The sequence below is a fragment of the Cuculus canorus genome, chromosome 1 (genome assembly GCF_017976375.1).
Source record: "Cuculus canorus isolate bCucCan1 chromosome 1, bCucCan1.pri, whole genome shotgun sequence".
Lineage (NCBI taxonomy): Eukaryota > Metazoa > Chordata > Aves > Cuculiformes > Cuculidae > Cuculus > Cuculus canorus.
The window spans coordinates 192,066,622-192,080,012 of NC_071401.1; the positions used below are offsets into that span (position 1 = coordinate 192,066,622).

Below are 13,391 nucleotides of genomic sequence, written 5' to 3' on the forward strand. Positions count from 1 at the left end.
CATGACTAATGTGATCACTGCCCTATTTATTTTGTGCCTTGCTTACTGTACAGATTTATTTGCATTCCAGAAACTCGGGAGGGGGAACCCCAAATAAAATCAAAAGCCTGTCAGAGTCGCTTCAAAGTAACTACTTGGATAAGTAATTGGCACATTAAGACTAAAGCCTAGAAGCTAGAAGTTTTAAAAATGCCTTTACCATGAATGTGCTAGGAGATACTACGAAATGCATAAAAACTTTCTTTATCTGTTTTGCTGTCTGTAAGACAGAAATGCAATAAATGCAGTTTCTATGTCAAGGCAAACTTACGATGTAACTTTAAATTGGTAAGAAACAATACTACAACTTACCACTACAATAACCTAAGTAGGATTTGTTGCAAATTCCATAAAACGTACCAAGACACCTCAGTCTTTCAGGTTAGAAAGTATGGGAAGGCAGACTACATTGTATCTTTCTTATTTATTTTGTAATTTAAGAGATGATTGTCCTAAATCTTTCTCAAGCAAAATAAACTACCAGAAATACACCTGAAGGCAGAAATAATAATTTAAAAATATTAAAAGAATTAAAAAAAAATTAAAAATAATAAATAATTTAAAAAAATTTAAAAAGTTTAAAATAATTTAAAATTTTGACATCCTTAGCTTTGTTTTCTAAAAGTAGTCATTTTGAGTGACTGCATTTTGACTAGTTAATACCTGTCAGTTTATTAAAACTTGGTCATTATTATGTTACACACTTATTTCTGAGGAAGCAATGCTTAATCAATCAAGTTTACTAATATATTCCATGTCAACTGATGCTATCTCTCTTCAAGTTAATTTTATGCTCAACAAAACTTAACATTTTTCCAGAGGCTGCAAGATTAGTCAAAGGTTGTTAACTTACAAATCAAATCGCAGATTCTCTCTTTCTTCAAAGAAGTAGTCCATTATAAATTTTCTTACGAAATCTGGATTTAAAGTGTTATCAATTACTTCAGTTCTTCCAAACTGCAAGAGAAAAGTATAGGTTTAAGCCACATGCTACAACGAAGTATAATTAAGTTGACTGCCAATACCAGCAGTATGCTAGCTATGAGGGTCTATAAAAAATTCTCCTAAACAGATGCCATGAAAGAAAATTATTGTCTTCAGATGAAAAGATCAGTTATCTGTGGATGAAGATAGACGGGCAGAAGACCTTGTATTTCAATATAAAGACTGTTGCACATCTTGTATCATAGATGTAAACTTTATAAACATCAGCTCCCAGAGCCAATCAGAATCCACAAAAATTTGGGGAAGAAATTAGTAACATAAAAATCCACTGTTTCCTCAAAGAAATGACAGCAGCAAGCAAAAGCTTGCATATATTGCTTATTTCAGATATCTTTAAATATACAGAACACAGTCCTTCCATTTGAAGTGTATAATTTTTGCATTATCCAGCCCCTATTTCATCTCATTTCATCTCTCTCTTAAATTTCTCCTTTCTCTGAGCTTTTCTTTGCTTTCCTGGTGTTTACAGGAAGCCCCTCAGCTCTCAACAAGCTGAAAATATTTTAATTAAAAAGAGAAATAAATAACTTTTGATTGACTTCAATTCATACACATCACAGATATAAATGACTGATCATAAAAGTTACGAGTTATTATTGAAATGAGCATTTCATTTTGTCCTACATGTTGAACATATCAAGACATATTTGAATATAGCCTACCGAAAAGCTTTCAGACAGTCTGCTGAAAGATCATTAGGAGTCCACAAAACTGAAGGCTGTGACTAGAGACTTCTGAATGACTCAAAGACTGCCAACATCTTCATTGACAGGGCCTAACTAAATCAATAAACATGGGTAAAGAAAGAATAAACCTTCTTGTAACTGAAGGGTTTTGAGATACATTTCCTAGAAATGTTTTCACATCACGGATTCGAATCCAACCCCTAAAACCTGCACAGAGCCTCTAAGCCTCCAACAGGAGCCTCCCTAACCTGGCCTCTGCACACTTAACTTACGCGTGGTATGAAAGGACAGAGCATACTCCACTGTCTCTCCTCTCTCAACTAAGCAATTTCCTTCCATTGCTTGAGACTTATTACAATAAAATGGTAAAGAACTCCAGCCATTATTTGTGTGCTGGAGTATTTATTTGACATGCATGCATTCAAACTGCAGGGGACTGACTCCACGCAGCATTCATTCACAGAGATCACCTGGAGAAATAGACCTATCCAACAGAACAACTGCTTTGCAAAAAGCAACTACCCATCCAAAAGTCTCACGTACAAGAAAATGTTCAACAAAAGGTAACATATCTTCAAGACACAGCTCTATAAAGTCTCAGGAAAACGAACAATCCTCAGAAGTGACACAGTAGTGGTTTGCATCTTTACAGAGTGTGCTTGAATCCTGTTAGGTTCCTTCACTTCCGCTATGCTGTGAGATGTTCAATTAGGACAGTCTTATTCAGAGATCTCCATACTCCAGCACTTCCTATAAGAGACAGAAAAGCAAAACTATCTTCCCAATGAATGAGACAATCTCAAAATATAAAGGCAAAGAATATTTAAGATATAGTCGTCAATCAGCATACCTCTTTGCCAAGACCCTATATTATTTCTTAAAACCCATGTGGAATGAATCTCTAGTCTCACTGGAACCTTGATATTCCCTCCAAGAAGGCTTCTGAATATGACCTAAGGCACAAATCACTTAGCAAGCAAGTTTACTCATTAGCAATCACTGTACTTCTTCAACTCTCTTAAGCCAAAGCATTATCTATGGAGGGCTAAGTCTTATACCGACACAGGCAGGAGAAATCTCCAGAAGCTCTCCAGAGTGACGAAGATATTGGATATTCAAAATAAAATCCCGAGTCTTTAGGAGACAAGTAGCACTGGATACACATCATCTCGGAAACAGACCTGAACATGAACAAATTGCTTGATCCTTACTGTTTGTTTTACAAGAAAAAATGTCAGTCTAGAGAGAAATGATTCAAGGTATTCTTGGAAACACTGACATAAAGTTGACAAGCAAAGTGTTGTAAAAAAAAAAAACATTCTTGAACCAATACTGGTGACTACAATGGCAAGTATTAACCAGTAAGAAACAAAAGCAGTGGTAGAAAGTTGGCATTTCTATAGGAATAAGTATGGCTGGAATACTTGCCTGGGCTAACAGGCCTTCCTGTGCCCTCTGAATAGTAGCATTGAAATTTTATGTACATCCAACATCTCTAATTAGTTTCCAGGTCAAATAAATCTTAATTGTTATTTTGTTGATAATATCCATTGAGATCTGACGATGCCCATCTGGCCATTTTATTCCTAAAAAGTCTACTGTTAGTCTCTGTTAGACTTTCTCACTGGCTATATGGGACTGTTGAAGAGTGATTGAGTCTCGCTGATCACTCCTTGATGCTGGTTGATCAGTCAGCTTATAGATGGGATCACGGAGCCCCAATTGGTGCAATATTGCCTATTGCCATTGCCAACAGTGCACTGTTGTGGTAGCAATTAGCACCCACTGCAGTCCAATCTACAACAGAAGGGTCCCCCGAGAGACAAGGCAAGGTAAACAGCTGTTTAATTTTGTCCATCTCCAGGGCAGCTATACCAAAAGGCCACCTGGTACCCTTTTGGGTCCTTGAAATATCCTCTCCTAAGGGAATGAGCCATGGAGGTGATTTATGATGACAATAAGGCGTTATTCAAAGATCCAGATGAAGTCCAATGCATAAGACTTGTATGATGGAATTTTTATGAAGCCTGCTATTGTTTTATGCCAACTCATTGGTAGTAATAACCTGGAAAAGGCTGAGAGGGACCAACAGTGGATGAATTGGTTGGTGAGCTCCAGCAATACAAAGAAAATCTCTCTTCCTCCCTCATCTTGGCTGTGGAGAAGCCAATCCAGCAACTGAAAGAGGATAGCTCTTACTCCCCATCCGTACAGATCAGTATCTCAGCTATTAGGAATAAGTGTTCCTTTGCTCATGAGAAAGGTTATAGAGGGTACACACCATGGACCAACCCTGTAGTTTTACCTGTGTGACCACAGAGAGGACATGAAGAAGTGGGATGGAAAAACTACCTCAACCCTAGAAGCACAAGTACACAAGCTGCAAGGAAAAACAACTACAAAACTGGATTCTTCCAGGAAAACTGTTGCCCTAGTCTCCAAAGGACAGTTCCCCAGACAGAACAGAATGCCAACCTTACTCCTGATCTTAATGAAGATACTTTATTTACAAGAAGAAAGTAATAAATGCTATGACCAGGATAAGAGGGGCTCTGCCTCCAGTTAGGTGGAGGAAAGGGACAACTGCATTTATTGGACTGTGTAGATTCAATCCTGGGATGTCAGACCCACAAGTGTACAAGACACTAATGGACACCAGTGCAAAATGTACCTTAATGCCATCAAGCTATAAAAGGGCAGAACCACTGATATTTCTGGAGTGACAGTGTACTTTCTGCCAAGGACTCCCTTGGACAAGGTCAAGTGTCCTAGCTATGCCCCCTTCCACCTTCTGGTGCACTTCCCTTCTCACTGGCAGGGTATGGAAAGCTGAAACATCTTTGATTTAGTGTAAGGACGGCTTAGCAAAACCTAAAAAAAAATCAGTGTGTTATCAACATCGTTCTCATATTAAATCCAAAACACGCAGTATACTAGCTAATAGGAAGAAAATTAACTCTATCTCAGCCAAAGTCAGGACACAGTGAAAGATGATAAATATGCAATATGCTGACGATTAAACAACATTGAGACCAGAGAAGGCTTAACAGAATACCTATTACATTCCCACCTGTATCTCTCATCAGTTATATTGAAATTGTTTTGAAACTCAAGAGACTGAATCCAATAGCACTGCTAACTTTTCTTTAAATTATTTTCAATTATTTTGCTTTAATTGAGGCTTCAGTTTTTTTGGTCAGTTTACTTTTTTCCAAGGGCTACACAAATGATTCCTTCACATTAAACTAATATAACTAATTAAATATTAATAGTAATTTTTCAGTTATCTTATAGATGACATTAAAATGCTGGCCTTAAAAATCACCAACCTACACTATTCAACTAAACAAAGCATCATTTTTAAAAATCTGTTTTCCCAATTACGTGTAGCCTGTTTTAAGCAGAACAGGTTATTTCTACAATTCAGTCATTTACGACTAATAACATAGCTGCTAATTAATTAGTTTTCCATATGGCCTAGTTTCCCCACTAAGAGTTGTGTAAAGTTAAAATCTTAACATGGCCAATAAGCAAATACCTTTAGAAATGTAATTCAGGAGAGTAACAGAATCAATTTAGCTATTTAAAGGAAAACAGATGTTCAACAACAAAAAAGAATCAAGAATAGTCTCTTTTCTGGATTTCCTGAGATAGAAAGTCTTTGTTACCTCATAACATTTTTTAAATTTATTTAGCCATTTTAATTTTTATAGCATCTCAATCTAGTGATTCACCCTAAGGGGCTATGAGGTTAATGGAAAATCCTAAGCTTAATTTTAACATCAGTGTTATAAAAGACTAGCAAGTTGGGTAAGCCCAATAAGAAAGATACAAAGCAACTACTGTAACAATGAGGGTCTGACCTGAATCTCTGCTAAATACCTTCTATATTAATTCCTTGATTTAATTCTTGCTTCAACTTTATGGCCATGACTGAATTTGAGAATAATTATCTACCATATCCACTTTTCTTAATTTGGTTTGGGTTTTTTTTTGGTTTTTTGTTTGTTTTTTTTTTTTTTTTTTAAATTTGCAGTGTTCTACCAGAATTGCAATGAAGTTGTTCCAATAATCAATCACTCCATTCTGAAAAATAAGTTCTTGTTTCTTGCCTGCTTTTTATTTCACTTCCTCTTCCATCTTTTGAATCCTTCTATGCCTTTGTCAGGCAAAAATGTTTTCCTTTACAAAATGTATGTTCTTAGTGATGATACTTATAGATGATTAAAATTATCCTTAATTCACTTTTTCATTAGGAAGATAATTTAAGCTTAAGTTTTTCAGTGTAGAATATGTAATTTAATCTTTTAATAATTCATTACTTTTATCTCTAGTCTTTTGTCTTTGAATACCTTTCTTGAAATCTGAACAGTCAGAACCTAATATTCTGTTATTGTGCAAGAAAACTAAAGAACTAAAAAATTATTTAAAACTATCACTAGGTTCTTCGCTCTGATCTAAATGGCTTTATGAAAATCCTTTAGGAAGCTCTTGGGAACATTCTCCATTGGAAGCTCACTGCACAAAATGGTGTATGAACACACAACAAAAGATAATCCTCTTCTCAGAGTTTTCAGTCTAGCTCCACTGCATGTGAACAGAACAAATCAGAAACGTGAATTGTGGAGAACGAAATACAGTACCAATAAAATGAGCCTGTTATAATAATGATTAATAGTCTCAAATCAGAATTATCGAGACTACAAGTAAACAAAAAAAATCATAAGAGCATAGTCATAAAATGTTCTGCAGTGTGTTTGTCCCAAAAGAAGAATAACGTTTTTTAGTATCTAAACCCATACTAATTATCAGAAAACCCACAACATTCCTCTAACATGCATGCAGGCACTCATATGAAATCTGTATACAGCATGTACATATGATGGTGATTTCTATGTAACCCTACTTAAATGATGGTTGAACAATTATAAGTATATAAAAATCAGAAGGGATTCATCTTTTTTATGTGCTTTGGGTTTTTTCCATTGTTTCCTTAAAAAGGAAACATTGCTTCCTTGAAAATATTATATTCTTTCATTCCAACTGTCTTAATTCACTCAAACGGTTCTTTCACAAAATCTGCTAAAGAAAGTTTTCCAGTGAACTAAATATCATGCAAGAGCAAAAATTCTTCACAACCGGGATAGTATAGGCTTTTTCCATATTCTCCATACTTTTTTTCCTTGTACTTAGACTCCTACAAACTACATTCCTTTTAATAGTAATTTGTCAGTTAAGTAATTAGTTACATTAGCTTAATGTGATGTAGTCATTTGTTCTGCCCTTGGGAAAAAAAGTAAACAGACAAAAAAACTGAATAAGGTAATTTCATTTGAATCCAATGCATTCTTAGAGTACATCGACTCACAGCCTCACTCCATAGGCAGCTCCTTAACATCTACTCCTGGTGGATACTGCCAGTAAAATTGCAGTTGGTCGAGTATTTTCCAATATCTATTATTTATTTAACATTTACCTTCAAAGTGCTCCCTCTTGTTTTCAGAATTAATGCCCTCTTTGAAATGAGGAGATTCAGATTCTTTCAATATATTATTCAAGGCTTCTGTAGATATCAGCAAGTTATACCTAGTAATATTTTCAAACATTTTCCACACAACTAAGGGGAAGTAAATATTTTAAAAAGCAAGGCTCAAATTCTGATGATGCATTTGTTGCCAACTGTATTAGCTGAAAAACCCAATGATCACACTGTAAGTGAAATGGGGAGGCTGTCTTGAAAAAGAACACCCTATTAAATTGAGAACAAAACATTTTTATTATTTGCTGAGGACTTGGTGTGCAAGAATAACACTGGGTAAAAACACTGAAATCTGTACTACAGGCAAACAGGAGACAGTGCCCAGAAAACGTCTACCCTTCATTAAATGACAGGTTTGATTTAACTACTGTATTGAATATGTCTGAATAACTTAGCTGAAGGGTGAAAAAAGCACACTGCTAGAATAGCATGCTAGGGAAATCATGGAGATTATGAAGCAATTTACTGTGTTTATAATCCCAGAGCATTTTCTGTAGTGTTCAAATGAAAGTAGTTAGGCAAAACAAGGAAGAGAACTATGCATAAAAGGATAGGGAATAGAAACAAGATAAGTATGTTGCCATGACTGAATACTATTCTTTAATGTCTATACATAACATCTGAGGCTTATTATTTGTCTCAGTTTTGTCTTCCCCAAACATTTCCAGTTGACTTCCACTTCTACAAGCTAGCAAAACATTAAATAAGTGTTTAAATGTGACAAAAAGGACATGTACACGTAATTTAATGAAAACCACAGTATTAGCATATTCACCACCGCAGGCAGAACAGCACAAAAATAAAAGATAGGAGATTACCCATCTAATGTAAATATCAACTAATCGTCTACCTATCACCTTATTTATTACCACTGGTACACATGTAATGCACCATAACACGTGAAATGCAATTCTGACTCAGCCCCTCTATCATGCCAACCTCTGAATTTTGACTGTCATAATAGCTACTAGGACTGGGATTCTACTCACAGAACTTTACACCTGACATAGTCAGAAGCGTAGGCTTTTGATCATCACCTGCAGGCACTTCTAAAGGATGATTCATCTGATCTAATGCAGACATCTAAATTAGGTCTGATGAACTGCCCTCAGGATGTTATCTTTTTCCACAAACTATAAATAGTTTAAATAGTCAACTGAGTTGTAAGTACCTGCATCTAGACCTTATCCTGATAGACATGATAGAGATAATTACATCTTAAATGAAAAAAAAAAAGAAAAAACCCACATATGATTTTCTAGCAACTGCCATGTCCAGATTCCGGTTTAACCCCCGTATTCCTAAACTGGCATATGCTACCATAACCATATGCCAAACTGCATCATCTAGCCAAGATACCCTCTAATCAGTGTAAAGCCACAATAGAAGCGATAACATTGCACACTGCCCTGTTGAGGTGTTTTTGGTTTGGTCAAGGAGATAAAATGGCAAAACAATACAAAGCTATGGGGCGGTGACACACTTCAATCATTATGAACTTGGATCTGTCAAAATCAAGAGCAGATGGAATCTTAACATTCACAATCTCCCATATCACCTCAAAACGAGCCCATGGAACATTTTCTAAATAAGGTGATAATTTTATAATTCGACCACCAGGACAATTATGATATCAAAAATGGTTACTATTTATTTTAGGTTACACCAGAGAATTATTAAAATTCCACAAAACTGTAATACATCCAAAACTCAGACAACAATAAAAGCCAGAATTTCTGACAAAATCCTCTTAACCCAAGACCAGAAAATGACCCAAATGTTCTAGTGATGATCTAGGCTTGACTACCAAACCACATCATTACACTTAAGCACTTGAACGCCTGAAGACTGTTTTCGGAGTTAGTTAGCCAAACACTTAGAACTCTGTATATGTCCAGTACTTCTGCCAATTTAATTAAGGTTAGTTTTTAATTAATATTAAGTAGTAATTAAGATCACATCAGGGGAATGTGATCCAGCAGGTATACCGAGAGGATGCCTAGTATACAGTTCAGAACAGAGAGCAGAAATTTAACTAAAAACTACAAATGAAATATATTGTATATTTCATTTTCATATATTTCATATATATTTCCAGCAGGTATAATGTTTCACATATTGCCCAGTTACATGAGCTTTTCTCAAAGCAGGAAACAAATTTAGTACTCTTATCTCAACAAGACTGATACCACATGCATCATGTTTCAGCAAAGCAGAAAATATGTTTCTCCAGTCAACTGGCAAGGACACAAAATGTAAGAGAAGAGGTCTGGTTTCTGTCCCCATGGCCACTCCACTGGAATTTTTACACAGTAGTAATCACATAAAATATCGGTTATGAAAGGAAGAACATCAAACCTCCTCTCTTCAGCAGAGAAAAACAGTAAGATAGTCCCCTCTTGGCTCTATTCTTAGAACACATGGCCACACAGCAGCCCACCTACAGTAAAGAGCAGTTCCATCAATCCTCTCTGTATTGCAGCTAAATAGCACGTTATCAGTAGAAAATACGACCACCCTTCGCCCAATACTGTCAACTCTTTCAAAGAATAGCACTAAAGGACAAAAATCAGATGACTAAGTACAGGTAGACAGTTCTAGGATATAATGTTGATCTGTTTTAGGTATCCAATTCAGAGGTACTACAGTTTCTTAAGACATACCTCTCCGGTACTTACACTGACAGGTTTAAGAAAAGACAGAGATCTACCTATCATAATACCCTCCTTCCTTGTTGCCTGGTGTGTACTCTGTTCAGCAACACCTAACTTCTCCCAAACACTACACGGAAAAAGTAGATCTCTACCAAAACTACAGGTTAGTTTTGCTGACACTGACAATCACCAGAATTGAATCTTTCCACAGCTCTTGTACTGTCCGAGCACACATTCACCCCAACTGAACTCTTGACACCTACAAACCTTGTCCAGACTGAGAGCCAAGTTTGATTTCATTTATCTCAGGGAGACTGTAGAACAGGAAATTAATGTATTTTGTCTAATTTCGTTTTCCTTTTGATGGAAACACGCAATACAGATACAGAAATTGAGATTAATGTGACTAGGTTTTTAGTGTTTGCTGGTACACAGGTTGTTCAGAACGGCATTTTAAGAGGCTATGACATGTTCTTTTCTCTTTTGTCACTGGCAAGTGACCAGCCTTAAGTATACTCAACGATTTCATACATCTATGAATATGTATCTTACCTCTCTCCATTCTTTGTTTCCAATGGCTTGTGTGTACAAAACACATACTGTGGGGGGAAAAAAAGAGTCTAGTTATTTTCAGGATTTAACAATACTCTTAATTTAAGTGAATCAACTTTGTAGTCTTTTGTGCTGTTAGAATTAGTACATAGGACAACCAAATAGTAATGTTTTCCCTCAGTTTTCAGTATGCCTAACCAGATCAGTGACAAAAAGGTCCAGTTGTTGCAGCAATGAGCTAATAAACACAGTGGTTCTAAAATGGGAAGCAACACTTATGCTTGAACTCCAGCAAATCACTTGACAATCCTTAGCAGTAAAATTGGATAAAAACAGGTCTTCACTAAATGTGGATGGTCTGGCTATCCCAGTTAATCTAATGCATAATTACCCAAAATTATGCTTCCTTCAAAAGATGAGAGCATTAAAATGAAAACAAATGAGAACCCTGGAAAAAGACACAGAGGAAATGAAAGTGAAAAAAGGAAAAAAAATAACTTCTCAGTGTTTCTTCCTTAATTTTGCCCAAATTATTTGTATATATTTAAGTATCTTGCATATGCATCCCTTTTTTAAAAAAGAAAGTAAATTAAAACCTAATGAAAAATGGAATCAATGAAGTCTGTTGACCTAAGCTGTTTTTGAAAGACCAAGTAGCATAACCCCACAGGTGTGACTCTCCTTAAAGAGCCATTTTTTTCAGTACAGGACCCACTACACATTAATTTGCAGCTTCTTCCATCACAAAGCCTGGTGACAGAGGTACAGTGACTATAATCAGGTCTTATAAAATGCTATTATAAATACAAATAATTTGGAATAAACGAGTACTACAAACTGTATTTTCTACAATCCTGAGTTAGTTGTAGCTGAGGACCATAAAGCAATTTTTACTTTAAACTCCACCCTTGTCTAAACAGTGGAACCACGGATACTTGGACACTTTTTTCCTGACAAATTCTTCTCCTCTGCTGATCATTATTTTTAAGCAGAAGGTCAAAAATAATACTGGCTTGGGTTGCAGCCTTGAACAATAAAGGCAGAAGGGGTTTTGTTCTCAATGAAGTTAGAATCATCATCAGACCAAAGCAGAAATGAAGTCAAGCTTCAAACTACATTTTCTTCTTACTTGAAAGGTATTTTCTCCACACCAAAAAAAAAAAAAAAAAAAAAAAAGCCATTCGGTAGTAGCAAATAAGAAGAACAGAAAAAAGCAAGTTCAATATCTTAGCTCACATAGAAGTTAAAAGTTAACAGAAATAAACCTTTTTCTTTTTTTTTTTTTTTTTTTTTTTTAAATAGAGGTCTTGGGGGGGGGGGGGAAGCTTTTTGAAAAAAATTCAAAATCCTCTTCTGGATATGTCTGTCCTTCTCCATTTACTCTAAATGAAACCCGGGGCAATCATGCTCCTAGCTTTGGTTCCTCCCTAGAGCAGGATGAATTCAAACCAAAAAAGCCTATTTTTACAATACACTCTTGAATAGATTGCTGAACTATATTACATGACGTTAAATGGGAAAATGTGAGAAAACAGACTGAAATGGAAGCTATGAAATCAGCTACAGAAGTGTCTAAAGGTTACCAAACTTCTGACTAACCTTTGCATTTAGTAAGATCTGTGCTAAGGTAACCTTGGGAGAAAAAGGAAATGTCAAAGGAAATTTCCATAGATAAAAACAAGCAAAAAAATTACTCTCTGCTGTAAAAAATTACCCCTGCTGCTGACACAGAATTAGGCAGGCTCTCACAAACATTCACTTTCACCTTCCCCATGGGAAACATTTTTTATACTAATGTTACCAGTTCTGCAATAAGGAATGTTTTCCATTTTTCAGTAGTGCTTTCCAAGAATGCAAATGTAGGTGTGGATTTTGTCCATTCTGCCAAGCGCTTACATGTAGGTTTTCAATTAGAAATTTCTCATATCTATAACCCCTGTTCAGAACAGAACTGAAATTCACTTAGAGGAAAGCCCACCCTTAACAAATAAAGTGTACTTTTTCTGTTCAGATATTTGTATTGTCCAGATTTTTCTAAAACATAATAACTTTTTACTACTGATTTGCTGGTTTATATTTTGTACTACATACTGCCCTGTGAATTAGTGTTAATACAGTAAATCAAGCAAAAATTGTGTATTCCAGCTGTAGAACAAAAAGAATATTTAAAAAATTGAGAGATTTAATAGGAGAAAAAAGCAATACAACTGTAAAATATTCACTACAATCCAATTTTCAGAAGACAGGCACTCTGGGACTACCTAGTTTATGAAGCCAAATAAAAGAACAGCTATGAATAAAAAGACCAAAAAACATCACCATAGGATAATTTTAGTTTCCTACCATGGCTGATAAGATAGAAGTCACACAGTACATAAGGGTTAAAAAATAGGTGTAAGGCTCCACCTTAAAACTAATTCAGTCTGTTACTGTATTCCTATGGAAGGCTGCTTATACCTGTCTGTCCGTTTGAATCCTATTTTCCAAATTCAGTTTCTTCATAGCCAGTTTACTATAACTTGTTTTAAGTTTTTATCATCTTTGGAGGACTTTAACCAAGCACTGCATTCTCACTTTTTAATTGCTGAGGCTTTAGTAGACTTATATTCCCCTCCATCAGCAGTTGGTCCCCAATACTTTCAAAGGTATATCCCAGGAGTGGGACCAACTCTCTAGTTTCATAATTTATATAGAACTTTAAATGAGGAGAAAAAGAGCTAAGAATGTGTAGTATGACTAGCAATTTCCTGATGTCTGTCTAGGCTGCAGATATGGCAGGTACTTTAAATCTAATAAAGATATAGACTAACAAACATATCATGTAATATTTATTTTATTACAAGTACAAGGTACGAGTTTGACAGTGACATATGCATACGCATCTCAAACTGACATTTCAAAATAAAGTCAGCCCTA

At 35.5% G+C, this 13,391-nt stretch overlaps 1 protein-coding gene across 3 annotated transcripts in view; it reads right to left on the reverse strand.

Moving 5' to 3' along the window:
* The window catches only part of CPNE8 (copine 8), a 90,086-nt gene that overhangs the window by 60,751 nt on the left and 15,944 nt on the right, over positions 1–13,391 (reverse strand). For all 3 annotated transcript variants that reach the window (XM_054056477.1, XM_054056480.1, XM_054056479.1), the window contains exons 3-4: positions 10,476–10,522; positions 893–996 (exon numbers count right to left, since the gene is read on the reverse strand). In XM_054056477.1, coding sequence (XP_053912452.1) covers positions 893–996; positions 10,476–10,522 — 151 coding nt within the window. The remainder of the gene's footprint in view (positions 1–892; positions 997–10,475; positions 10,523–13,391) is intronic.